At 43.6% G+C, this 27,977-nt stretch overlaps 1 protein-coding gene across 6 annotated transcripts in view; it reads left to right on the plus strand.

Annotated features, from left to right (window-relative positions):
• SETD2 (SET domain containing 2) overlaps positions 1 to 27,977 on the plus strand; it is a 116,696-nt gene that overhangs the window by 34,279 nt on the left and 54,440 nt on the right. For 5 of the 6 annotated variants that reach the window (XR_003094712.1, XM_025207373.1, XM_025207374.1 and 2 more), the window contains exons 5-11: positions 937 to 1,060; positions 2,693 to 2,770; positions 3,101 to 3,198; positions 6,464 to 6,590; positions 8,711 to 8,845; positions 9,671 to 9,799; positions 13,969 to 14,613. Coding sequence is in view for 4 of the 6 variants with exons in the window: in XM_025207373.1 (XP_025063158.1) it covers positions 937 to 1,060; positions 2,693 to 2,770; positions 3,101 to 3,198; positions 6,464 to 6,590; positions 8,711 to 8,845; positions 9,671 to 9,799; positions 13,969 to 14,613 (1,336 nt within the window). In the remaining 2 variants the exon portion in view is untranslated. Of the gene's footprint in view, positions 1 to 936; positions 1,061 to 2,692; positions 2,771 to 3,100; positions 3,199 to 6,463; positions 6,591 to 8,710; positions 8,846 to 9,670; positions 9,800 to 13,968; positions 14,614 to 17,805; positions 18,089 to 27,977 lie in introns of all 6 variants that reach the window. The other variant, XR_003094713.1, reaches the window with a different exon arrangement.

The following is a 27,977-nucleotide window of genomic DNA, read 5'->3' on the forward strand; positions in this document are numbered from 1 at the left end:
AAAGAGATGGAAAGAGACAGCCCATCTGAAAACTGTTGCCACTGCCCTCCCTATGGCTTTGGGAACAACTCGGTATCCTTACTGAAAGGCAGAGCCATTGGAAAAACCACTTTGCTCCATGTGAGAACCACATGGGAGGGTTAAGGACGGGTTTGAGTCATGAGGTGCAAGAGCTGGGGCTGCCTGGTGTTCTAGGGGCCAGGTTTTCTAGATAGTGGTCAAGGCTGGTAAGGTGGAGGAACCGGGCTTATGAATGCAGGATCGTCGAGTAAATAGGCAGTAGAAACCTGGCTTTGCAGGCTGTGGAGGCAAGGGATGTAGTGGCCTGGACCATGGGTTACAGGAGTTCATGGAAAACAAGGTGCTGAGATCACTTCAGGCCAGATTTTCCAAAGCCCTGGAGATTATTCTTTGGGGAATCTTGTAGTGACTGTGCTATAGGTCTTTTTTCTCTCTAATATGAGATTCCTCGTTCCATGAGGTCATGAAGGATTCATTCTCCCCTCTCCCCCCGATCAGCAAGTTCTAGAAGAAAGCTGCTGCAGGCAGACTTGAATACCTTTTAATTTTCCCCCCTCCATTTTCTGCTGAACTTCCCTATGCATTTCAAATCAAAACGTGTCCTTAGCAAAGTCTAATGCATTTACAAAGTAGACCCTCCATGGAAAGCAATGTATACACTTTTCTCTAAAAGGCCTAGTAGGTTGCTTTGTAAATAATAGTGTAGTATTAATATTTAAAAAAAAAAAATAGAATTCAGTTGTAATTGCCCACTATATAAAGCTGTTAAACAAAAAATCTTGGTCACGTTGGCAGGTCTCTGAAGCTGCTGTGTGATACTCCGTGAGTTTGGGTGAACACTGCTGGCTTTCTTCCTTGTTTAACCTGGTTTGTTCCTAAGCCGATAATGATGCTTTTTGCTCTTGTGCTTTGCAGTAACACGTTTGTGTTGGAGTACTGTGGAGAAGTGCTGGATCACAAAGAGTTCAAAGCCCGGGTGAAAGAGTATGCTCGCAACAAGAACATACACTACTACTTTATGGCTCTGAAAAATGATGAGGTGAGTACTGCTGGCTTGGTCACAGAAGCTATGTATGCATGCTGGGGTAGGGAAAAAGACAGTATTGTTGATATGAGCATTTGGGTGGCACATGTTCTGCTAGGAATAGATCTGGCATTACTCGACTTGGTGGTACCATGCACAAATAGCAGCCTTTTCCTCCAAGTCCTGGATCCATGTTTTTCAGTTGAGGGCACTTTCAGCTGACTTAAATTCAACCATACAGTGCAAGTGGCATTAAACTACTACCAAAAGTTCTTGATGTGTCCTCACAGGTCCCTGCTCTTGGGATTAAAGATCCCACTGCAGAGGTCCAAGTATTTTATAAGCCCAAGTAAGTCTGCATGCCTCCAATTTATGGGTCCTAAGGCACTAAATGCCAAGTTTATACATGAAAATAATACTTCTTCCCCTCAACAGCTACATATTTTACTCTTCTCAGGTATGGTTACCGTGTTGATAGCTTTGCCGTAAATCGGCTCAGAAACAAACTTAAATGTTCACTTGTTCCACGTAAGCATTTTCTGTGGTTGCCATGCGCCTGTGACATGACCATGAACTTGGGGATGTAGGGAGGTGGTGTGCTCAGCTGCATGTAGGTGATGGCTTTTATCTTTGCTGGACAGAGCGGGGCCTAAAATTATGTCCCCCGGCAACACAGCCAGAGCAGGGCCATGGTGGAGGTGGATGCAGGCTGCCCACTGTGGGCTTAGGGCTCCCTGCCCTGGGGGCTCTCCTGGGGAGAGGAGTATGTGGGGGGAGGCATGTGCCCCCCATATTTGTCTGTGGGGTGGGGGTGGATGTGGATGTGGGCTGCTTGTGGTCTCGGGGCTCCCTGCCCTGCCGCCTTGTCCCTGGAGCCCTGCTCTGGCCACCATGGTGAGGTGGGAGCAGTGGCGCAGAGTTGTGGCCCCTGCTGCTGCTGGGTGGGCAGGGGTGCCTCACCACGGCAGTTGGCGCAGGGCTCCCTGGGAGAGGGCAGCAGGGCAGGGACCCCTGAGGCCGCAGTGGGCACCCCGCATCTGCCCCCACCCTGCACACAGATCTGGGGGGCATGTTCCCCTCCCCCCCCCCATTCCCCTCTCCCTGAGAGTGCACACAGCAGCAAGGGCGGGACTTGATGTTCCCATTTCGGGACTGTCTGGGTGGACGGGTGGTCACTGTATCCTCTCCCTGAGCGGGGTCAGGGCCCTCGGGCCCCCACGTACTCTGCACCTATACACAGTAGGACAGTCTTTGTATGAGCCTAGTCTTTGTATTAAGATGATGCACGTTACAAAAATGTTTGAGAACTGCTGTTGTAGATACTGCTATGAACGCGAGATGTGGGAAACTTTGTAATGTGAAGTTTTCCCACTCCTGCTCAGAACGGTGGAGAAACGCATGTTGTTTTCTAGCAGTTGAAACCAAACAACAATAGCCTATTTTTTCATGCAGGCTTTTCATTGCAAACCCATTCTCTCCTAAGCAAATAAGGCAGATGGCTGAAAAGGGAAAGAATGATTACAATTTTTATTGAAGTTTTCATTCTCATCTTGATACGTACATGCAGGCAGTGCCTCCAGCTGCCGTTGCAGCAGTCGAGGGGAAAGAGGAGTGCTTTGTGCTATATTTATTTTTTTTCCCTTTCAGATAATAGATGCTACGCAGAAAGGAAACTGTTCCCGTTTCATGAACCACAGCTGTGAACCAAACTGCGAGACACAAAAGGTGAGCTGCAAAAGGAAACCTATTGTTTGGAGGTCTCCAATTTTGTGTGCTTGCGAGTGGTAAAAGACTCCAAATGGAACACTTTTATCATCAACCTTTGCATCTCTATCTTGCTCAATCACTGCTGTTTAAAAGCAAATATATACTTTGGAAATGGGGTAGTACAACCCTTCCAGATTGAGATTTTAGAATCAAAGATGCGTGTTGCTTTTTGGAAGATTAGCAATGTCATTTGTGTTGAATCTCCTTAATTTAATAAAAAGTCCTGTCCAGCCTAGATAACTGTATTAACCAATGTCACTGTTTTGGGATTTTTTTTTCCTGCCTTAGTGGACCGTGAATGGACAGCTAAGAGTTGGATTTTTCACCACCAAGCTTGTCCCATCAGGCTCAGAGCTAACATTTGACTACCAGTTCCAGAGATATGGGTAGGTATCTTTTCTACTCGTCTGCCTGTACGCTTATAAGTAGGTCTCCCTGAGTGATGATGTGCTGAAGAAATCTGTGCGACTGACCACTGAAAAAGTCTCGTCTAATTCAGAATCCAAGTGTCTGAGCACGGTGGTAAATGAATTGGAGTTTAGAAATAAAAAAGGCTGATCTGGCTAATCTGTCAATGTCCCTTCCTATACGAGATGAGTATTTTATGGTCTTGCTTTAAATATTCCAAGTTTGAGGGCTTTTCTGCCAGTTTTCTAGGTATTCCTCTTAAGTATTCCTTTTCCTAATTTCATCCAGTTACTAATTATCCCCAGCTGTACCCCTTTTTTAGCATTTTAAATAATTCCTCAACTCACCTGTATCTTAGTATTTTGCAGTTTTGCAAATATTTGCAAGCTTGATGGTGTTTCTTTTCCCCCTGCATGCTTGATCTTTTCAGTCTTAGCCTGTCCTTGTAGGTCAACTCCCTCACTCCTTAACTGTTTTATCTGACCATCATGTGTACTTGGAAAGGTGCACTAGTCCAATTCTTGCGACAATCCTAAGACAAGGCACTTGATTCCTCTTGTTTCATAATGGGATGCCTGCATCTATGCTGGGGGTAGTATCTGGCATAAGAAAGAGGCAACTTGTATTTTTAAACAGAATTGAATATTGGATATTATAAATTGATGTCCAGGATCAGGTTATAAAGGAAGGGTTACCCTCATAAAAAGAGGGTGCTCTGCTCAGGTAAAGATGCAAACTTTTGAGAGCAGACAAGCTTGTCTTGACTATTAAACATCTCCTTAGCCCTCTCAAATTGCTGACAGCTACGTGAATTGTTTATGGACTGTTCGAGATTGGGAAGTTTTTATGAAGTGAAACAAGCAGATGCGTTATCACTTTTTAAATACCTATAACTTTATTTCATATTTTATGAAGAGATTTATTTCAAACGAGTCAAAATTAGCTTCGTATTTAGGATTTATTGTTGCAGGCATCGCTTAATCTCTTCTAGAGAAGGACAGCTCTTCTGTACGAGACCCAACCTTTGGATTCCTCAAGTTTCCAAGCCCACTGAGTCTGGTCCACATCCAGACTCTGCCTTCAGCTCTGCCCTCCCACAGGGCAGACTCCCTGTTCGACACCACTCCGGGGGAGCTAACACTGTTAATTGTGTTATGCCTCATTTAAAGACAAGGGGGAGGGATCTTTACTGCTGAGGGCCTAGAGGTTCATAGCATGCTAAGTAACATACCAAGCCTTTTTCCCCATGATCTGGGATTCTGACAAGATGCGAAATACAGAAGACCCTTTTAATCAGTTAAAAGAGATGGTGAGATGAATGAACTTTTGCTTTTGGGCAGTTAGATTGTAACAGAGAGCCAGGAACTGAAGATAAGTGTTTGTATCTCCATAACAGGAAGATCTGTCAAAAGGAAGGGACAGACCAAAGAAACCATAGGTCTTTTACAGAATGCAGAAGGCAGTTTAGTTGTGGCTAATGCCGAGAAAGCAGAAATATTTTAATGCCTCTCTTACTTCATCCTTCAAAAATAGGGACAGCTATGAGGTGACGAATGCAGTTAGCAGCAGAAATAGAGAAGACAAACAGCCAGAGTAATGGCAGAACAGGTTAGGGGTTACTTAGAAAAGCCAGTTTATTTCAGATCAGCAGGGCCAGGGGGGATGCAGATGCACCTGAGGGTACAGAAAGAATTGGCTATGGTAACTTCAGAGCCAGCAGCTGTCTTCTTTGAGACCCCGGGGAAGTTGGGTGAGATCCCGATGATTGGAAAAGAGCAAATATAATGCCCGTCTCTAAGAAAGGGAAGGACGATTTGGGGAATTACAGAGCAGTCAGTCTGATCTCGATAGCTGGAAAGAGCATGGCGCAGGTCCTGAAGGAATCTATCGTAGAGCACCGAGAGGAGAACAGGGTGATCAGGAATAGCCATGGATTTGCCAAGAGCAAGTAATGCCTGACCAACTTGATTTCCTTTTATCATAAGGGGACAGGCTCTGTGGATGGGGAAGAGAGCAGTGGACGTGATATGCCTTGACTTTAGCAAGGCTTTTGACACCGTCTCCCTGGACATTCTCATTAACAAGCTAAAGCAATACAGACTAGATGACAGTACTGTAAGATGGGCGCATAATCGTTTGAGTTATTGTGCTCACTGAGCAGTCATCAGTGGCTCAATACTTAGTTGGGAGGAGGTATTGTGCCATTCCCCCAGGGGTCTATCCTGGTTCTGGTACTGTTCAACATCTCATTTGGATGATGAGATCGAGTGCTCACTTAGCACATTTGTGAGTGACACCGAATTGGGTGGAGTTGCAGACCATCTGGAGGGTAGGGCAAGGATCCAAAATGACGTGGATAGATTGGAGAGATGGTCCATATTTCAATCCAATGAGATGCAACAAGAACAAGTGCAAGTTTGCAGAGTACAAAAATGATTAGAGGCCTGGGAGATGAGCCTTAGGAGGAAAGCTGAAAGAGCTAGGGTTATTTAGTCTAGAGAAGAGAAGACTGAAGGGGAATTTGATAACAGTCTTTAAATACTTGGAAGGCGGTTATACAACAGATGGAGATGGGCTTTTCTCTGTGGCTGTAGGGGACAGGACTAGAAGCAGTGATCTTAAACCATGGCAGAGCAAATTTAGGTGGAAGATTAGGAGGAACTTTCTGAATATATGGGTGGTCAGACTTTCTTTCTCCAGATGCTTGCAGATGACCTTCCTTATGATATGTGCTCCAGTAACTTTCTAGGTATTGAAGTGAGGCTAACTGGTATATCTTTTTTTGGCTTACTTTTTAAAGAGGGGCAGTATGTTCAGTAGAAGAGGTCTGTTTAACTTGGGGTGGGAGAGCATCAAGTAGAACAAAAGACTGCACAGGAGTTCATAGTCCTCTGCATGGTCTTCATCTGCAGGGGGGAAACTTGGCTAAAAGTTCTGTTTTGTGCAGCATATTTAGAAAAGAATGGAGGAGATGGGTAACAAAGCACACAAATCACACGATGAGCAAAGAAGTTGTGTGCGCGCGCACACGCACTAATAAAATCAAATTCTCAGTTGCTCCTTTGCTGGTGTTTGAAGTCAGGTAATGGAAAGAAAAAAAAGGCTAAAATTGACAATATAATGCAGCAATGGTTTTTCCCTTCCTGTAGATTTGAAAGACACTTACTGAGTAGGACAATAACTCAGTTGTGAGTGCCATCACTCTCTTACTAAACTTGTGTGTTGCTTGTGCCTCTTGTACAGCAAAGAGGCTCAGAAATGCTTCTGCGGCTCTGCTAACTGCCGGGGTTACCTTGGAGGAGAGAACAGGGTCAGCATCAGAGCTGCAGGTGGAAAAATGAAAAAGGAGCGCTCTCGTAAGAAGGATTCGGTGAGTGCAACCCTGGTTCATTTTCAGGCACGATGCCTCTTCCACAACGGGTGCCAGAGCAGGTCATTTTCCTTGTTGAAGTAGCAGTTAAGAGGAATACAGTCCTGTGCTGGGATCAGAAGACAGTGATATAGGGATTTCAGCAGAATACTGTTGCCAAAAGACAGAATATCTCACTGACACAGGTGCCTATAAAACCAAGAAAACATGCTGAAGGCCTGCAAGGAACAGAATGGTTCCTGAAACTATTTCCCACCCTGCTTCAGCACAAAGTATTGGTACCACAGTGACCTCATAGGCAAATAGAGTAACTGTTATGCACTTACTATCTCAAACATGGACTTTGAGCCCTTCTTATTTACAGAAAAACCAGTTAATTGTTAAACTTCGGACATTGTTTGTGGTCTTATACTTCCACCAGGAATAGGCGGTCAGGTCCCAGTTGAACACATTTACTGCCATTTGGCACACAACATAGTGCAGGTGTTCCCTACCTCCCGTGAAGCTGGGTAAGTTGTGGTGTGAAATGTGAGCCTTCCCCCCAACCACCTTGGCCTCAAGGCAGTGAAGCTTGCAAGGACTCGCACAAACACGCGGGTTGTCTGTTGGGACTGCTTCAGTTCTAGTTGCATTTGCAGCTCTGTATTAATGAAATGCATTATGTAGAACCAGAGCCTTTTCTGGCTTTCACATCCTTCTCTATCAGGTTGGCAAAATGACCTGAATTCAGCCATGTCGCTGAATCGATTGCTTTGTTTGGTCCATAGCAGTGGTCTTAATAGTAGCTGTGACCAGCAGCGTAGGAAACTCTTGGGAGAGGTGCCAAAGGAGAATGACACCTTCCCTCCCCACCTCCCCTCTGTTTTTTCTTTTCTTCCATGATGCAAGTTCCTGGTCAGAAATTAGGAAGAAGACTTTCGCTGCCTGTAAAATGATGTTTGCTTTCATAAAAGTTAACCACCATTCCCTCCATGGCATTTGCATTTATTTAGTCAGGAGGATACTTTGTGAAGCTAGAAGCTTAAATTTCAATGACCATGTTTTTATGCAAGAATCTGTCTTTATAAAAACTGACCTTTGTATTTTTTTTAATTCATTTTCCAGACCAAAAAGAATGCTGTGTTCACCTTTAAAATAGATAAATATATTTGAATGATGTGTTCCTTTTCTTCAGCAAGCTTCATTTTTGTATTTGTAGTTGTAGGAGAAAGCTTTAATATTCTACCTGTTTATGAAGGCTGCCTGGGTTAAATATCCTATTGAATCATTTATAAAGTAGATTTAAACCATTAATCAATGCTTTTGATTTGTAGATTTGATTATAAATCATAGAATCATAGAAAAATTAGGAAAGGGACTTCAAGAGTAGATTCAGACTAGGCATCAGGAGGCGCTCCTTCACAGTCAGGGTGGCTAGGATGTGGAACCAACTTCCAAGAGAAGTGGTGCTGGCTTCTACCCTGGGGGGTCTTTAAGAGGAGGCTGGATGAACATCTTGCCGGGGTCGTTTGACCCCAGTGCTCTTTCCTGCCATGGCAGGGGGTTGGACTTGATGATCTGCTCAGGTCCCTTCCAGCCCGACCAACTATGAAATTATGAAGAGGTCATCTAATCCAACCCCTTGCTCAAACCAGGACCAACTAGATGGTCTAGCCAGGGTTTTGTGAAGCTGGGCCTTAAACTTCCAAGGATGGAGACTCCCCAGCCTCTCTAGGTAACTCATTCCAGAGCTTTAATACCCTCTTAGTGAGAGTTTTTCATACTATTCAACCCAATATCGAAATAATTTCCTAATATCCAAATGTAAATGTTCCAGACAGTTGGGCATTTTTTTCTGCTCAATTTAGACTTCAGAGTGAATGTCTTGTTACTGCCCCAGCATGCAATTTTGATGGAGTAGACCTCCATTTGTGAAGCTCAAAGTACCAAATATTCAGTAATTGAAGGAAAAATATTCCTTGTTTTAAATAGCAGATGATGTCTTCTGCCCCACCATCCTATGTTAATATGTGAAATGGCAAACTTGAAACCAGAATACTTGGTAAACACATCTTGTGGGATGGTAGCTTGTGGGTCTGGCAGGGTAGTTGAAGAGTTGTATAATTGCTTTGTCTTGGCAGGTGGATGGGGAGTTAGAAGCACTGCTGGAGAACGGAGAAGGTCTTTCAGATAAGAACCAAGTTCTCAGTTTATCCCGGCTGATGGTTCGGATAGAGACACTGGAGCAGAAACTCACCTGCCTCAAACTCATACAGGTGAGAAGATCCCCAATGAGGGGGAAGAAAGGAGGGGATCAGATTGCATTCAGAATTTTATTTTGCCTAATATGCCTTTAAATGGCTGTAGAGGATAAGGGAAAAAAAAAAAGGAAAATCAGGCTTCCCACTTGTTTCAATAACTAGAGCATGAGTTTAGTTGTTGTTAGAGTGGAAAAAGGCATGGGTTTGTAATTGCATATAACTTTGTAGCACCCATCCTTTACTGTTAGCATTTGCCTTTTTGGAGGATTAAAAGAGTGCTGTGGCCTTACTGGTTCATTTAAAATGGCTGTTTCTACAGACTGATATAAAAGGGTTAACTTTACTTGGATAAGAATGATCCCTTTTAGCAATATATTAAGCCGTCTGATGAAATACAATTGGAAAAGGAAAATGGACCAGAGAAAAGTAGCCTGGCTATCTTGGAATTAATTTACAACCAGCTTTTTCCTAGGAGTCTGCTGGGTAGTTGTTTTTTTTTTATTATTTTCATTCAACTCAGTGAAGATTAGTTATATCCGATTTTCTATTTATCTAGCCTCCTGTTAGGTTTTTATTCTGTAATAGTAGCTGTCCACCGGAGATGCTTATAATAGTGCCATAAGCAGTATTGCACTAGTACAGTTGCTCTTGTCCATTTTAGTTTTTTGTGATGTTGACAGGAAACTAGTCCTGGCTCTCTGCTTTCCGTGCTTCTTGGTTTTTATCAGTAACCAATCCCTAGTTCAGGAATTAGTCTCCACTTGCTGATATTGCCTAGTTTTCGCCTGTTGAGAAGTTGCTGACTGTTCCTCCGAACTCTGTACTTTTTGGCTCACCTAGAACACGCATTCGCAAGCCTGCCTGAAGTCCTTCCTCGAATGCCATGGCTTATCTCTCCTCTGGATCTGGATGACGGAGCTGGGCGACGGGAGAGGGAGCACCGCTAACAACCTGAAACTCCAGCTAGAGGTCAGTACCAGCCTTAGATGGCCAGGTTTACAAACTGGCTTGTACATGGAGCCTTGCAAGCAGCTTGATTTATGCTCAGAAGAGGGAGAGTGAGTGTGCATGTGAGTATATAAAAATATGTAAAGTGTTAACAAAAACCAGGTGTACTACTGTGTGCTGAAAACTGTGTCGTTTTCCCCACAACAGCAGTTTTTTCTCTACATTATGTTCACCCATGAGAAGCCCTAAATACCTAGAAAGGATTTACTTTTGTGGATTTCCTAATCCTGTACATAAATTAATGACATAGCCAAGTGTAAAGGACAGACAGACATTCTGTTCTGGGATGTCCTAAATGTAGCTTTAGATCACATAGGGAAGTAGGGCTGTAAGGGATGCCTGGAAGTCATCTAGTCCAATTCCCATTTTGTAGATGGTTATAATTGCTACAAGTATCACGTCCATCATTATAATAGCTACAAGTACCTCCATTAACAAGTTACTGAAACATAAAAGGAAAAAAAGATTTTGCTAAAAGACCTGTTGTGAAAAGCTTTCTCAGACTTAGGTGCATTTGGTAGTATTTGCTAGTAGCAGTAGTATACAGCTGCATTTGGTAGTAGCAGCTGTACTATCTTTGAGGTCAAGACAGATGTATGCCTAAACCTTGGTTTATTTTTCTTAGCTGAAATGATAACTTTCTTATGCCAGTGCTGTTTGCTTAGCTGTTTCTCTCAGCTGTTACATAGCATCTTTTGGATTTTTTTTTTTCCTCAGTTTTTTTTATTTCTTCTGGGCTGGTATCTTTTCCTTGTCACCCAGTCTTCTAATCCATCTAATTAAAATAATAGTGACCTAGGGGACCAATACAAGGACATTTGCAATCAAAAATGATGACTTGTGTTCTTGTAGCTGTTTACAACTTTTTTTTTTTTTACAGGAGCACCTTAGAAAAGCCCAGATTGCTTATAAAAGGTGTTTGTTATACTCAGGTATGAACAAAAGCTGATATTCTGCTTGGGATTAGGACTTTGCTGGCTGCTTTTCAGATGGGCTTGAAGATTTTTTGGTAGACCAACTGAATATATTCTTTGGTGCAAGCTTAAGAAAATAGCCCTTACATTGACACCTTTTTTCAAAGTGACTAGGTATTTTGCCCTTATGAAAATACAAGGATCTTCAAAAAATGCTTTCTGTTAAAGTGGTTTGTGCTGTGGTGGGCACCCCATGGCCATGTCTCTTGAACAGGCCATAACTACTTCAGCTAGGTAAGCATCTGTTAACTTGGGTCTAGCTCTTGAGCCCCAGCATGCTATCCTGTTAGGCTTGATTCTCACTGTCTCCATCGTTGATGAGAGATGCATTAGTCTCCTGCGTTGTCAAGCTTTATGCTATCATAGACCACACTCTCTGAGATGCTGGGCCTCTACCTTTGTAGTACACAACCCACACTTGGCATGAATGCTTTCTCTGCTGCTGAGTTTTTCAGTGCCAGCAGTCCTGGCACAAGTGTTTGGCATCTGTTGAGTCAGTGCTCCTCTCCTTTCCATCCTGATGCGTTAACCTGAGCTTCTTGTGAAGAGAGACTTGTCCAAGCATGTGGGTTACCTGAAAGGTCTCAAAGACTGAGTCCTGTTGCAGCAGCGACTCTCTCTGGAAGATCTGTGCTGCTCCCTTTATGAAACCACTGTGGACTTGAGCGAAAAAAACCAGAGTGGTTTGCAGTATCCATTTTAGTCACAGTGCCAGTTCCTTCCTATGGAAAGGTATGAATGGTTAATTCAAGTACTAGAGCTATTGCTACTGGGTTGGCCTTCATCTTGAAGGGGCTATAGGTGCTTGCTTCTGTTCCATACTCCGCACAGATGATTATTGTGGCGTTACACCCTCTTCCGGCACTGGCGAGACTCCTGTCTGGTCCCCTGCTTTCAGCAGGTAAGATGGATCTTCATCCTGTTAAACTGTCGGAAGCAGTGAGTTCAGATTAAATTTCCATCCTACGTCCGTGTGAAGTGAGGTCAGATGCTCAGCCTTCATGTTCTCGAATCTGGAATTTCCCTGCAGGGTCTAAGAGGCAACTTCAAGCCATGGCTGTAACCATGGCCCTGCCTGTACTCTGTGTACAATCTGGACTTGACATACTGATTGTCTCATGCTTGTCACAGGCTTCTCATTCCCCTGGTGATTCAGATAAGTGTACTGTGAATCATGTGCTTTCCAGGAAAAGGTCATTCTCTGGTGGATAACTTGAAACTCCAACAAGTTGAATCCAGATCTTTTGGGGTGGAGAGTGCTTGGAATCCACAACCAGTCTTTAATGAGAGAGTACATTCCCAAAGTGGTTCTCTGGCCTCCAGAGAAAAGCCAGATTTCGTCTCTTCTCTTAGGCAGTTCCAGGATCTCACGTTGATCTTGTATTCCCTGAGTCACGGCCTCCTTGGGTTTGTCAAACCTGGTATTCTCATCCCCTTGCTCTTGCACTGGAGCCTTGAATTCTTCTGCTTTTGTCTCGCAGTCTTTTCTCTCCGAAGCTAGACTAGAAAGATTCATGCAGATCTTCTCCATCCAGTAGCCTGGATGGTTGAAGCCATTCAGGCTTGGATCAGAAATGGGCAGAAGAGGTAAAATGCATCTTCAAATGTGGCAAACCATCTACAAGACATGATGAAATGAGAATGCTTCTCATTGGAACCAAAGATTAAGAATATAGCCCACTCCCTAATTTGATTGCTTTATCAGCTCTTTTGTCATCATATGAAGTCATTTGGGTAGCCAAAGCCGTTTTTTCCTCCCTCTCCAAGGAGCCCATGCCTTGGCAATGACTTGTCTGCCATCGAATATGGCAGCCACAAGCTTAGCAGAGGCTCTGTAGTATGTGGTGTCTTCAGATGGAAGTGATATTTTATTTCATTCTTTTGTTTTCAGTTACTGTTTGAAAAATTATTTTTTTTCTGTTCATTAGAGACCAAAATGACCTAAGAGAGCCAATTGCTGCCTTTTCATGGGGTGGTTTAGTGGCTTCAGACTGATAAAGCATTAGGAGTTCCCTCCAAGTGGATGCTGAGAGCATAAAATCAGGAGCTGGAATTTAATTTGTGTGCAGGAAAGGCATGAAATAGTTCTGCTTTTACTTAATCCCTGAAAATGCAAATACAATAAAATTTAAGACTTAACTCCTTGTCAGGTTTTGCATATGCATCATGGTAAAGTCTGTGAACAGGTCTATTGATCCCTGCCCCACCACCATGAGCTTTGGAGATTATGGGTTGTTTTTTAAACCTAGCAGCAGTCTCCTGTGGTATTTTTTTTTTTGAGGGAGGGGGGTGTTTTTTTCCCTGTAGCTGCAGAAGTCTTACAGGCGTAGTTGTAGAGGTGAAGAGTCATGCAGTCTATCTAATCCCTAATGCAGGATTGTGCATTTTTCTCTTATCTTGTCCAGCCAAGATTTAAGCCAAAGTGATTGGGCATGTTTTGCTAGCAGTGATGTCCTCCCAGGAGAATATTAGTGGATTTCTTTTACTTAAAGCTCACAAATTCCAGTGGGTGCCTTAAGTAGACACTGGCATCAGGTGAATTTTGTAATATTGCTACGTTAGGCGAGTTTGGATCTTGTTAAGGTTGATTGATCTTGGCTTTTGTTAATGACTTCCATTCATTCAGTTGTAAGTAAAATAGCTGTTGCCACACTTTCAAAGAACTTCTCATTTGCAGCTTTCAACTTCTAATTAAAGCCAAGTTAGAGCGAGATCGACTTAATTGTACAGAAAATGATCCCTATAACAAAGCCAAAGTTAAAAGGTTAGCTACTTTTAATCATTAGCACGTTGTTATATGACGTATTGTGTCTTGGAGTTGGTTATTTAGGTGTAAACCTCAGAGTCGCGATCGCCTAGAAGTGTACAAGCTCTTGGAGCTCAGTTGAGTTTCAACCGGCTATACATTTAATCTACTTGACACCATGGACTCCCTTGGCATTGGCAGCCTTACCCTAGCTCAGTCCTAAAGAGAGAGGCATCTCCCTTAACTTTTTTTGTTGTGAATACGACTGTTTCAAATGTTGCTGAAGTGACTTCCTCTTAGAAAAAATTGCTGTCCTCAAATTGGATGTCTAAAACAAAATTGGTCCAGTGCCGAGTGACAGTTTTAACTCTAACAGTTGTGGGTTTTTTGTTGTTTTTTTTTGTAAACAGTTCATGAAGACGCTGGAGCTTTTGCCCATACCTAATAAAAACATGCTGGAGGAGAGCAAAGTGCTTCCTATCATACAGCGCTGGGCTCAGACCAAGACCGCTGTCCCGCAGCTCAGCGAAGGGGATGGCTACTCGAGTGAGAATACGTCGAGGGCCCACACACCGCTCAACACGCCAGACCTTTCCACCAAACACAGCATAGAAGGCGAGACGGACACCCCGAAGAAGCTTGTATTTCGAAGGCTCAAAATTATAAGCGAAAACAGCATGGACAGTGCAATCTCTGATACTACCAGTGAGCTGGAGGGGAAGGAGGGCAAAGAAGACCTGGACCAGCTGGACAGTGCCCCTGCGGAGGTGCCGGAGGAGGAGCAGCAGCAGCCGCCGGAGATCAAAGCTGCTATCGATGCCCCGGTGGACAGCAGCAAACCCCAGACTGCTGAGCTGGAGACTGAGCCCGAAGCCGAGGCCAAAGAGAGCAACGGCACAAAGCTAGAAGAGCCCATTGCCATGGAAACGCCATCTCAAGATGAAGAGGAAGGTGTGTCTGACGTAGAGAGCGAGAGGAGCCAAGAGCAGACTGACAAGATAGTGGATGTGAGCGAGTTGGCTACCAAGTTGCTAGACAACTGGAAAGACCTCAAGGTAAGAACTGTGGCTGCAGCAGCAGGATTGTGATAAAGAGAAACGTAGAGCTGTTCGCAGCTGAGCATGCGTAACGTTAAGATGTTGCCTTGTTTGCCAATGTTCACGTGAAGCAAATAGCAGTGCCTGCCTTCAGTGAGGGATTTCGGTAAAAAACAAACCAACAAATCAAAAATGTCTCCAAGTACTTTCTGTGCATTCCCTTTTGTAGCAGATTTATACCATATGGGATTTATAGTAGGTTGCAGGACATCTGTGCGCTCTTCAAGGAAAAGGACCAATGAATTCGACGTGACCACTGAGAGAGAATTGCGTGTTCATCCCACTGCCATTTGCCCTGTTTTTTTTCCCCCCCAAAAAAGCCATTTGTTGATGGTTTGGGCACTGCTGGATGGCTGCTCACTTGCAGGCCTGCTTGCGTAAATCAGTCAGAAAATGGTGCAGCGAGCATCTTTGGCTCGGCCGTCCCGAGGTATATCTTCCCGACGTGCCGAATGACTGACCTAGTTGTCAAGTCCATTATCACAAGGCCTTCAGTTGTTGCCTGTCCTGCAAATATCTGCCTTTCAGCTACAACTCGTGTGGCATTTGGAGACTGTTGTCTTCCAGCAATATTCTCTTACGTTGACATTTATGGCTACGTTAACTCCCAGAGGTCCAAGGTTTTATGTTCAGAGCAGCTAACTATCCAGCAAAATCCGAGATTTCATTTGCATCTTTGGAAGTGCTCAGAGGGCCCTGATGCTTGATGCCCTCCCTCTTACAAAACCCGTTGTCTTGCTCACCATGTTGACTTTTCGAGGTGGGTTTTTTTTTTCTCTTCGGCACCAGGCTGTCCTCTGCCGAGCAACGAGGCAGCCTGCTCTGTCAGCCAGTCTCTAGCAAGAAACCTACTGTGGTGCTGTAGCAGGACCCACTGAGGCTGGACAGTTTGTCCCTTGAAAATTGGGGGCCACTGTAGGACTTCTAGAGCAGTGTGTGAGATCCTAAAACCCATTGCTTCACCCAACGTTTCAACCAGATCAGCTCCTTATAAGAGTAGAGACGGGGCAAGGGGTGGAGGGGCGTTGCTTTTAATTTAGAAGTAACACCTCATTAGGACTTAGCAAAGGGGGTGGAAGCCTCTGCATCCCAGTGGAAGGGTTGCCCCCCCAAAGAGGAAAGATGCCAAATTGGAGAGCAGCAAGGCTTGAAGCTGCACTAGTCCCTTATCTGTCCTAGCAAAGATAACAGCAGAGGCCAGGAAGTTAACGGATTGAGGTCTTGTCATGTCCTCCTCCGTGCATCTCCTTGCAAATGAGATGGCAATGCTGCTCTTATCAGGATTGTCCTATGCCACCAAGGGTCTTGGGGTTGGTTGCAAGGCCAGTTGAAGGTGCAGGAAGCTTGCCCATCATTTAACCCGAGGGCTTGCCCATCCTAAATCATTAAGTAGAATTTCTGTCATCATGGTTGCTAGTTCTGTCCAAATAATACACCATAAGGTGACCCATGGCATTATTTTGCTACCTATAGTTATTAACTGATGGTGCTTCAGAGGAGACTAGTAAAGAGAATTGACTATGTGCACGCCGAACAGGAGGATTGAGGTTCATTTCTCCTTGGCCCCTATGGGAGATTTAAATTTAGGCTTTGAATTCATCAGACTTTGTTCCCTGTGCGACTCACTCGACCCTCCATAACCACTGATACGACTGGTCATTGTATACCAAAAAATGAATATATTTAAGGAAGAATTTTTCTTTTTACCTGTACATTTCTCAAAAGAATCTAACGTTTGTGCGGTTACAGAGGTGGTTGCCTAGAGTTATGATGTCCTAAATCTAATGGGGAAGAAATGTTGTTGCCGTAAGATAAAATGTATTCGTTATTTCACATATGAAAACAAGATGGTGATGTTCACTTCTCCTTACCCCGTGTATATGCAGTAAATTGGCAGCTTTAGTCTACAGTGTATGTAATCTGCCAGGGGTTCAGGATTCCTTCACTTAAAAGGGACACTGTCAGGTTAAATGTGTATTGGGGGGGGAAAAAAATCCTTTTCCTTACGTTGTTAATATTTTGGATTATTAAAACTGAAAAGCCAGAAGTCTCGTGCTTCACTTCATGCTGCTTTGTTTTGGATTTTCCTTACCTTGGACAAAAGATCCCTGAGCTTTCCTTTTTATTTATGTTGTTACCAGCCATTTTCACTTCCAGGATTTCATACTTCAGTGTTTGGACTGCAAATGCTGAAGGGAGTAGTTTTAAAATAGCTGATTCTGCTGCAGGCATTAAAGAAAATCTAAGTGTCACAAAACCTCTCGTTTCATAAAATGGTAGTTCGGGGCCCAATTTGATCTGACAGTGTCATTTTAACACCAAGTGCTGACTCCCAGGACGCTTGCATTTACCGTTGAGCTTGGAGTAATCCTGCCCGAGGCATCCCAAGCCGTTTGGTCAAGCTCTTGGTCCATTATGGAATCATTACCCGTCCGAATTGCCATTTGAGATACGGAGTTGCTTCCTCCCCCTGGGATCTGCTGTGCTGTACCTCACCTGATACCACCCCGAGGACACCACTAACCTTTCATAACAGGACGTTCTGATTTTTTAGGTACATGGGTATTTGCCACTGTTGTTGGTGTCGTGGTGCTCTAAGCAGCCACATACCTATGCATCTGAAATCAGGATTAAGTCTTAAACCTATGAAAATCTCCTTATCCTGCTGTGTTCTGTACATTATCATGGCACTAAGAGTTAACTGCTTCTGTCCAGCTTTCACCTGTTGAGACATTTTCTATTGGGTTTTTTGTTTTTTTGGGGGCAAACCGGTCAGGCCAGGATGATACAGCTCTGAAGTGGCTGATAAATCCTAAGACCTTAAGCTACAGGAGGGATACTTGTGCACTTAACAGAGCACGGTGTTTCTAAATTGAAGAAGAACGGATAGCAATGTCATCTGTCGACCTGTTAAACTTCTTATGAGAGCTGGTTGTGTTTCCCCATCAGCTTTATCTTGCCACTAAAGTGGGAAGACAGAAAGGTGATTTTTTTTTTTTTTTTTCAGGTGCTTCCAAGCTTTATAAAGCAGGTTGTACATTAAATTGTGGGAGGAAGGGCGGGCGGGAGGGTCTGAAGTCTTGTAACTTACACTTTGTCCTCCCCGATCTTGATGATGACCCCCTTGTAATTTCAACCATTTCCATCTAGCTTCTCAGGGCAGCAAGGAGCTTGTTAACATCACCAGCTGACCATGTGTCTCCTTTTCTCAACTCCATTTTCAACTCCGTGCTGAAGAAGGGAGAGAACGTAGCGTGCATACTGTGAAGAAACAGGAAGATGGTTGGGAAGCTGGATGATGCATGAGAAATATAATAGGTGAAAAGAGGACAGAGGTGGTTAACTCATTGATGCCGACGTTATTTTGGTGCGTCCATTGCCGGCAATGGACGTCGCTCCGGGAAAATCCCAACTCCTGGCATGAAAGGATTAAGTGAGCTATCTTTTTATATACCTCTATACACAGGGCAGCTGCCTTGGCTTGCAAGGCTTGTCCATTTGGACTCCTGAACCCTTGAGGAATATCAGCCAGTAATACACAACTCACTGCAACACAGACACACGCACACTACTCAACGGGGTAAGTTTTCAGCATGGGTTTGTGCAGGCATTTCCTGTTGGAAGAGGAAGTGGTGCATGTATTCCCCCATGCTGAAAACGTACTCGACATGGTAAGGGTCACTCAACACACAGCAGGTAGCAGGTGGTGGCTAAATGCAATTCTTACGTGTGCTTTAGCTCTCACAAGAACGTAGACTGCGCCAGGACTCACGCAGGTAAGGCCTTTGTGGGACTGATGCGTACTTGGTGACATTTTCCATAAATACTTTATGGCACGATGGCTAATGATTCCAGATGCCTGTAGGTGAAAAGCGCTGGTGAGGGCCTGGTGTTCTTGACCCATAAGCCCCTAATGCATTGGGTATCTTCACATGTGCTGCCCTTTGAGGGAGATAAATTCCTGCTCTTAGGGTTGCAGTAATTATATAGGAAACTGCTGGGCTTTCTTCAACCGGCTCTTTTGATCATGTTCTTTCCCTTTAAACTTCAGTTTATAAGATGGAAAAGATTGTGACTTCACATTTAGCACAAGCATTTTAAAGGTGGTGATCTCCTGGAGGCAGTCCAGCTGTTGAAGACTCTTAGCTGTTTATCTCAGTCTGCAGAGGCTGGAGCACAACTGCCCAAACCATTAGTAACCTGAGCTTCAGTAACTTTATACATCTGCTTGCACACAAAGAAGCTCTGCTTCAGCATGAGAATTAAGTTGCTCGAGCAGAATTGGCAATGCCAACCCAATCCATAGCATTGCCGTAAGACACTTCTCCAGGTTAGGGTCATATTTGTGCCTCTCTGGTGGTGGCAGTGAACTTCTAGGATCTCCCTTCACAAGCCTTTTATATATGCAGATGATAACATAACCTTCCTGATGAGAGGGCAAAAGTATTAAGTTGTAATTAAGCTTATCAGAGCATCCACTTAAACTACCCAGTACGTTGTTTTAAATAGTACCTTCCTAAAGCTCTGGGTTTCTCGGGGAAATATTAAAGGGCTGTTAGCCTTGAATTCCAAGTCACTGTTAAAAAATGTGTCTCGGGTTGAGAGTGATTAACAGATTTGGCTCGAGCAAGGTGACTTCTGTCACTGTCACAATCCACTGCCCAGTGGACAAGTGTTTGTACAAAATGCCCCTTTGCAGTTGGTGTGATTGCTGGTAGTCTGAGCAGTGAAGCTGAGGATTGAAGGACAGAGCTATCTTAGACCTGGAAATAGTTGCCCCAAGTCATAGTTGAGACACCTGGTAGGGCAGTGTTGAGAAGCCATACAGTCCAATTCCTTGTGCCGTGCACTTTCTCTGGATAAATGGACTCGGTCAATCTCTTGACATGACCAGCTGGCACTTTTTTAATACACAAATGCCAAATTCAAATGAAGAGGGAAGGTGTAATGTACATGAAAACTATTGTTACTGCATAGTGGATGATCCAGCTCATTCATATTTGAGTTTATTTGGCTTCTGCTGTCTGTGCCTTGTTGCATAGTCCTTTCTTCCTTGTTTCCCTTTGTAGATATTGCATTATAATTAAATGTCTAGCTCGTGGTATGCATGGAATGAGTACATGAGCACAGGAGAGAGATATGTAGGGAGACTTATGTGGGGAAAGAGGAGCCATTCAGGACAAATAGGAATGCAAAACTGGGGAGACTGTCTTGATTTGTGGAGGAGAGAAATGCAATCGGGAAGAGAGGGAGCACACAGCAGAAAATGGACTCCGTTTTGTAACTGGAAAAGAATAGCCTTTCATTGGCTGAGACTTGGAGAACAAATATTGCAAGGTGCAGAGGAAGAGAAGACATAATAAGCGAAAGACTGGGGAATAGAAATGATCGATGAGATGGCAGGCAGAGCGTTTAGGCTGGTGCAGCTTCATGTATACACATCTCCTGCATGTTGTAGTCCTCTGGATGGTAGCTTTTTGCTCTGTTTTGGCATTGAGATGTTGGTGCTAATCTTGACTTGATAATACTCAAGTCAAGTCTTGAGCTTGTAATTGGTCACAGACAGGTCATTACCATCCAGTCAATAGGTAGTTTTTCCCCCTTGATTTGCAGACTTCACCAAGCGACACAAGCTTCAGGGAACACCACTTGCGATCCTGTAGCTCCGCATCTTTTTAGTGCTGTACACATGAAAGTGGCTGTGCCCATTTCAGCTGGAAAGTTTCAAACAGATTTCTTGCATAAAAGGAGGAAGTAGTTGTAATATGTAATCAGGCACCATTTATAGTGCTAATCTTCCACTGTGCCAAGAACCCGATGTAAATGCCTTTGGTTACCTTTTCACCTCTTCTCCCCATGTAGTAACCTTTGCTCCTCCATATTCATTGCACCAATCTAGTTTTTTTCCCCGACCTAATCTTCATTAGCTGAGTTATACAAGGGGATTTCATTAAATGGGCCATTGCTTTCTTGAACCTACTGCCAGCTTGGCACTACAAAATGCTCTCTGAGATGCTGCATTACCTAGATCTAAGAGCTTGATTTAGGGATAGACTGATAGTTTAATTCTTGCTTTTCCTTTAGTTTAAAGCAGATCTTGTTTAATTGCATCTGATTTCCTCTGCCTATTGTTAACGAGAATTGTTCTGAAAAGAGGGGAGAGAAGGATTTGGCCTTAATGGCTCTTGTGGTTTAGCGTTGGGGATAGGCAAGCCCATGAAATCAAAACATCCTTCCATGTGCAGTCTTTCTGATTTGTACTTCATTTTGTCACCATCCCATTCTCATAGACTAATTCTGACTTATCCCTCTTTATAATACTTTCCTGCTGCTAAAAAAGTAGAGCTTGACTCTTTCGAATCCAGACCGACTCTGACATGTAGGCCTGGGAAGAAAATCCTTGGGCTTCTAGATCACTCTCCCATACTAGTTCAGGGCCGTCTTTTAGAGTAAACTTTCCAATGGATGAATAAGATTTGCCAGTTCAAATTAAACCACTGATCTGTCAAATCTGTCATAGCTTCCCCACTTCTAACAATGGGCAGTATCTTTTACTCCAGAAAAAATGGAGCTCCCCAGCCAGTTGTGCTGACACACAAACCCAACACTGACCACCTTTAGCCCTGAAGCTTGACTTTTTTTCTCCCTTTATTTCAGTCTGCATAGATAAAAAATATAGATTAGAAAAGCATTCTCATTCTTTAAAAATGCATCCGTTAAACTTGAGTCCATGATCACCTGTTGCAGTCACTTAAGTGAACTGACAATATGCTGCATGTAGCAGCGTTACCTTAACTCGTTCTAACTTTACTAGGTCTGTTTTTGCTGGGTGACTCATTATTCCTAGTAACCATGTTTCAGTAGCCTTGCTTGGCAAACTCTATTATATAATTGACTGGATTGTTCGAAGGGTTGAGGAATCTAGTCCCCGAGTCTAAGCTGCACCTTCCTTTCTCTTATTTGTAGGCTGCTTTCCATCTGCCGACGTGAACTTGGTTCACGAAAGCTGCGTCTGCCTGACTTCAGGCTAACAAGGCTAACTGCTGCTCTTTATTTTTCCATTAGCCATAATAGCTGGATCATTTCCAGCCTGCTGTTTTTATCACGATCAGGCCCGTTTTTTTTCTTTCTTGCAAATTTATATCGAGTGTCAGTCAACAAGACTGTTCTGCCAGAAATCATACATTAGATTAGATTAGATTCCCTTTGGAGCTAATAGAAATGTGTAATACCCTATAGCTTAACCTCCCTTATACACATCCCAAGAAAGTGGGAGCAAAATGGAGGTGTGGGAGAGCCATAGGTAGCGGCTTTGCAGCTGCTGCTCCAGTTACTCCCTCTGGATGCCCATAAACAAGGATTTACCAGTTTCTTTCCGCTTGAGGGAGCCCAGAAGAATAACCCTGGTGTCGCATCTCCCTTACGTTAACTGTAAATGAAGATTCATGACAAAGCAGCAATTTAGACCTCTATCATATTCTTATCCCTTCCCAGTTGTTTTCTTTTCTTTCCTGGTGGTTTAGCTCCTGAAACATCTAAAGAATTAATTCTTTGTCATGTGGAGCAACATTTAACTTTTTCAAAGGACATCACTTAACTACATGATGCAGAGAACTGACTGGGATCAATCTCATAGCATTTTAATCACTTTCTTAACCTGGAAAGTTTTTTTTTTTTTTTTTTTTTTTTTTTTTCCTTCTGAATTCTTTCTCCAGAGGTACGAGAGAGTGTATTGTCTACAGACACAGTCATAAATCCACCCCAAGCTTTTTCGTTCCAGTGCCTTGTAGGATTGTAAGAATAAGAACAGGATGTAGCAGCAGACTTCTTGTATGTCCTTGTTACCGTGCACCAGAAACATCGGCAAAATGTATCCTTACCGCCTCTCTGTGGGAAGAGTAGCAAAAGTCCCATTCTGCTGGTTGGAAAGGAAAGGCAACAGAGGTGCATTGATTTGTCCCAGATCACACAGGGAGTCTATGGCAGAGCCAAGTGCAGAACCCGTGATGAATGTATTCTTAGCTCTTGAGTCACAGTCGTGTGCCTTTGTCACGTGGTTGTCCGTCTACTCCTGGAAGTCTCTTTCGGAAGTAGCTAGTTTTCATAACAGTGCAAATCAAGTGTTGGCAACCATTTACTCCTTTGTCCGATGACACGTGTATAGACTCCAAATGTAGACAGTGCAAAGGTTAAGCATCTAAATATGCTTAGAGACCCAATAGCTTACAAAATGGAGCTTGCTCTCACTGGACCTAGCATATAGTGAAACAAAACACTTTATATTTTCCCATTTCCCAGTGAAGCAAGAGCATTTAAATAGGATTCATGCTTCCAAAATTGTATCCAAGCCAGTAAATTAGACAGGCTTTGTCCCAAAAAATATGATGAAATGCTCATTTCAAGCACTGGTAAAGTGGGGTCTTAAAAACAAATCAAGACACTGCCCCTTATTAAAGGCTAATATGCCATTAAAACTTACTCTCTATACTTTTGGATCTTCAGCCATACTTTTTCGATTATCAAATTGTTTTCAGTTTATAGTGAGTACACTGGAAGGCTTTTCTTCTTGACAGATAGTTTGGCTTTTTTCCATGTTGGTTAAAGTTGACAAAAGGAGGTGTTTGTTCAGCCCAGGGGGGCAAAAAGCTTTTCCCCTCTTCAATAAAATTGAGAAACCTAGTTATAAATTAGGATTTTTCTAAATGTAGAGCCGGGAAGTAAACACATTGCCAGAAAGCGATGCATTTTGTGACATTGGAAAATCAAATGGGGGAAGGCTTTACATCAATTTTCAAGCAGCTTGAAATAATAAAAAGCTTGATGGTTAATATTTTAAAAGCAAACATTTTGTTTAAATATTAGTTTTTCTGGTTTAAGCCATTAATGAAGCTGCTCAGAAACCAGCTTAATCTCTTCAATCAGACCCTCCCAATGCCACCGTCACAAATGACATCATTTAGCAGCAAGATGTCCCCCCCACGTCTCTCCCCCTCCCAGCCTTAGACAAAGAAATGCCCAATGGTGCACTTAAATCTTTTGAAGCGCATGGATTTATTTTTATTCGTACTGACAAGCACTTACTCTCTGAACATTTAGGCTGCTGAACTGGACAAGATCAATGTAGCCTACCTTGGAGATTCATTTTGCACTCAATTTTTAAGAATGAAACTTGACTTACAGTTAAGAATTGGAATAGCACTGCAAGTTCAATTTATTTCTCGATTTATAAATGCAGCGGATTTATAAAATTTTGCAAGTTGAAGCAGCTGACGCTTGTCTGCAGTGTAAAGCCAGAAGCACAGCTGCCATGGTGGTGCCAGGAGCGGGAACATAGCAGTACTAGTCACTAGATCATGCCGCCTGTTATCATAGGAGTGTTTTGCTGCGTTAAGTCGTTTAGCCACTTAGCTAGGTCCTGTACAAGATCCAAAGCAGCCTTGGGTCAGAGGAGCTGACAATTTTAGTGTTGGGACCCCTGGGTCATAGCGGGGTCCTGTTGATTGTGCAGAATCTTGGTCAAAACAACAAAAAATCAAATACAAAAATGCAGGCAGACCCAAGAAACTTTTTGCCAGCCTAGTCTCTCAAATAATATAGTCGTGGCCAGACTTTGTTGGCAGGCGTTAGCATTCCCGGGCTTTTAAAGAGGATATTGGTTTTGGAAGCATTTTAATAAGCTGGCACAAAACTTCGGTCTTTAATGTGTACGCGCTTATAGCCTTCCCACTTCTGACGGCATCTCCCATTTGCATTCTGCATATGTTACTTTCTGCTAGGCTGGTTTGTCTCTCGACTGGCGCCATTGCTGGTTTTCACCTGACCACTTTGGTCTTACCTTGCCAAAGCACAAGTAGCTCATTACAGACACTGTGAAATGATCTAGGTAGCTTTCAAGAATATGTAGACACAGGTAGTTAGCTGTGTTAGTCTGACGTCAGGTAGATTTGCACCTTATAGACTAAATCAGAGATGCATAAGCTTTTGTAAGTAGGTAGCATAGCATAAGCTTTTGTAAGCAGCAGGCTTGCTTCACCTGCTGCTTTTGGGAGCACTAGAGCACACCGAATGAAGTAAGCCCACTGCTTACAAAAGTTTATGCTGTATATCTCCAATTTTACTTTGTCTACAAGGTGCAGTTCTGTCAGGAATATGTAGTCATGTGGGAAGCACCTAGACTAGAGATGCTCTCCATTAGGTAGCAACGGGGTCTTAATTTGTGCCGAAACAAGTAAGAACAGAAGAAAATAGCTACGAGGAGTTTGCTAAACCAGAAGGCAATGCCACAAACTTGTTAGTGGTGTGCATGGCAAGTGATGTGATTTAATCGACTATAACGTGGGGTGTAGGATTGCTTTTGCTCATTTCATGAAATCCAAGGAGCACACAGCTCCAGCGCTTAACTCAGGGTATGCAAGGGTCTTTGGGTAGATGTGATATCTTTTATTAGACCAACTGAGAAGTTGGGAAAAAGTTCTTAGCAAGCTTTTGGGTGCAGTCACCCTTCATCAGGCATAGGGTTTCACCTGACCAGGTGTTTAGGGTTTTGACCTACAAAGCCCTAAACACCTGGGGCCCTACACACCTACGGGATGGCCTTCTCCTCTGTGCCCCATCACTATCGCTAAGGTCTGCTGAGAGCAACCTCTTGATAGTGCCATCAGTGCTCCTCCAAGTCCACTTGGTGCAAATGCATGAGAGATCATTCTCAGCAGTTGCTCTTCCGCTGTGGACCTCCCTCCCCTTTGAGACTGTCAGAGCCCAAGCCTAGACATCTTTTGAAAGCTTTTCCCGACTAGGAAGGTCTTGCAAACACGTTAGCAGCCAAAACTAGACCAAGAATTTGTTAGGGGGCCCCTGCTTTTTATTTATTCCAGTTGCCCTTTTCCATTGTGCTGTTTTTCCTGCTGTGAGCAGCCCTGAGTCTTTATTGGGAAGGGTGGTTTATCAAGCGCATAAATAAATAGGAGAGGAATAAGAACGAAAATATTTAAATACAGGTTACAACATGTACGCACTTGTGAAATTGTTTTTTTTTCCCCCCCAACCGTAATGTTATGAGATTTGTCTAAATATTTCACTTGAATCAGCAGTACTAAATCTGTCCAGAGGCACTTTCCTAGATTAAATGCTCTTGTCATCCTAATGATAATCTAAAGTCCTAATCCTGCAGACACTTAGCAGGTGTTTCACTTTAATCGCACATAGTTCCAGTAACCTCAGTGAATGACTGATGGAAGCAGAGCTAAATATTTACAGGATTAGTTTCAAAATACAGTTCACAGTTCTAGTTAATATAAAAGAAAATGCATACGCATTTTAATAGCTCTCGTGATGCCCCGGAGGTTCTCGCTGTACATACACTCTTGTGCTGCCTTTGTGGAGTGGGAGATAGGGATACAGCCTCTGAAACAGAATTTCTTAGACCTTAAATGCTGGAGGCTGCTAGTGAGAGATGAACAGTGGGGAAAAACCCTGGTTATGCCCCATTCACTCTCCATGTCAGCATCCACGCTGATACTGAGACAGGAGATTGGGCAAGATGGTCCCAGGGTCTGACCCAGTAAATGGCAATTCTTATGTAGCTAGATATACTACGTATTCCTTTCTAGTATATGCTAAAAATGCCTGAGATAAAGATCAAAGTAGCACTAGGATCATCCTGTTCACCTCAAAGGCATCAGCGAGCAGTACGGTAGAACCAGCATCTTTATCTGTGTTAGCCTACCTGGGCAGAGACCGTCCCTGCCCTGAAGGCCTTATCTTAAGACATGCAGTCATATGCAGTGTATTTTCTAAATCAGTAAAATGTACATGCACGCAATCAATTTGTGCTGGGAGTTTTCTCCTAAATTTTCTTTCCCCTCCCCCCCACTCTCTTCTTTTGTGATGTCTTTATTCCAGTGTTACATGCAAATCATTGTTGCCATGGAAATTATTATGCAAGTCATAAATTTGTCACTTAGGAGTTGACTGGAATCTGGGAGGAAGAGAGAGTGACCTATTTTCAATAACTTGTTTGAACACAGTTTGTAAAGGGTAAAGCACTAGAAAGTGTTATTGCACCCTTAATAATACTACTTAAAATTGAGAGATCTCTAGCACTTTACAGACATTAACCTCAACACCTCCGAAGCAAGCAAAGCATGTCAATTTTACTCCACTTTCCACTGAAGTGAGGTTTGGGCATAGAAGGAAGCGAGAGCAGATGGCAACAGTACACAAGAGCTTAGGCCAGGAAAATGAAGAAAAATATACCATGTCACTTGGAAGAGGGGCTGCTCATAAAGACAGCATAATTGCCTAACATGGAATCTGGCAAGGATGTCGGCCCTAAGGCTACTACCCACACCGTGCAGTTTTTAATGGTCCCAAATGGACCTCTGCTTTGTGTCTCATTTGAAAGGCAGGACAACAGTGCAGTGTTGGGGTTGACTAGGGGACCTCCCGAGGTCCCTTCCAGCCCTGCTTTTCTAGGATTAGCTCATAGATTCTCACCAAGCAGGTGGTTACCAGGAAAACGGATGCGTCTCTGAACCAATTGGTCTCCAAGACAGTGGTTTTCAACCTTGTTAGCTTCAAGGCACCCCTTGCAAAATGCCAGCTCTTAGCTTTCCCTCTGGTTTTTTGGGTGGGTTTTTTTTTGACTGTGGAAAAATACTAGAGCAGCTCTTTTCTTTGCAAAGTACTAAGACCACAACAGGTTCCTGATGCTAGATCCCTATTTGAAATCTCTGGGTTTGCACTGAGTCCCACGTAGGTGTTTGCACACCAAACATTCCTGTTGTTGTCCAGAGCACCCTGCGGCACCCTTGAAAGGATCTCTTGGCACCCCAGGGTGCCACAACATCTTGCTTGAGGATCACTGCTCTAAGGTGACGCCCTGCCCTGCCATGTGCCTCAAAAGTGTGACCCTGTGGAATCCCAGATCTGCTTCCTATGGCACTCATTGCTCTCATCCTCCCAAATAATGGCCAGGCTTAATTTGAAATCTCACAAGATTTCAGCCCTCTGGAGTGACACGGCCACAGGGGAGAGCCTTTGCGAGTGCCAGCCTTTTTGGCAGGTGTGCTGCAAATTAGCCCTCCCCAGGTGCCACTCCAATCCCCTTTCCTGCCCAAGCTGCTGCTCTGCTTTCTGCCCTCTGCCCATGCTCCTTGTCTAATCTGCTGCTCAGCTTTCTGCACTATCTGACACTGTGCTGCTTGTCCCTTCCCTGCTCAGCCATGTACCTTGCACACAGGCTGCTCATGCCACTTGGTTGGCCACCCCTGGCATATGCAGCAAACCCCTTTCTAATCGGGCATCTGGTAGAATGATCGCGG

Source organism: Alligator sinensis, unplaced genomic scaffold (assembly GCF_000455745.1).
Source record: "Alligator sinensis unplaced genomic scaffold, ASM45574v1 scaffold1298_1, whole genome shotgun sequence".
Taxonomy (NCBI): Eukaryota; Metazoa; Chordata; order Crocodylia; family Alligatoridae; genus Alligator; species Alligator sinensis.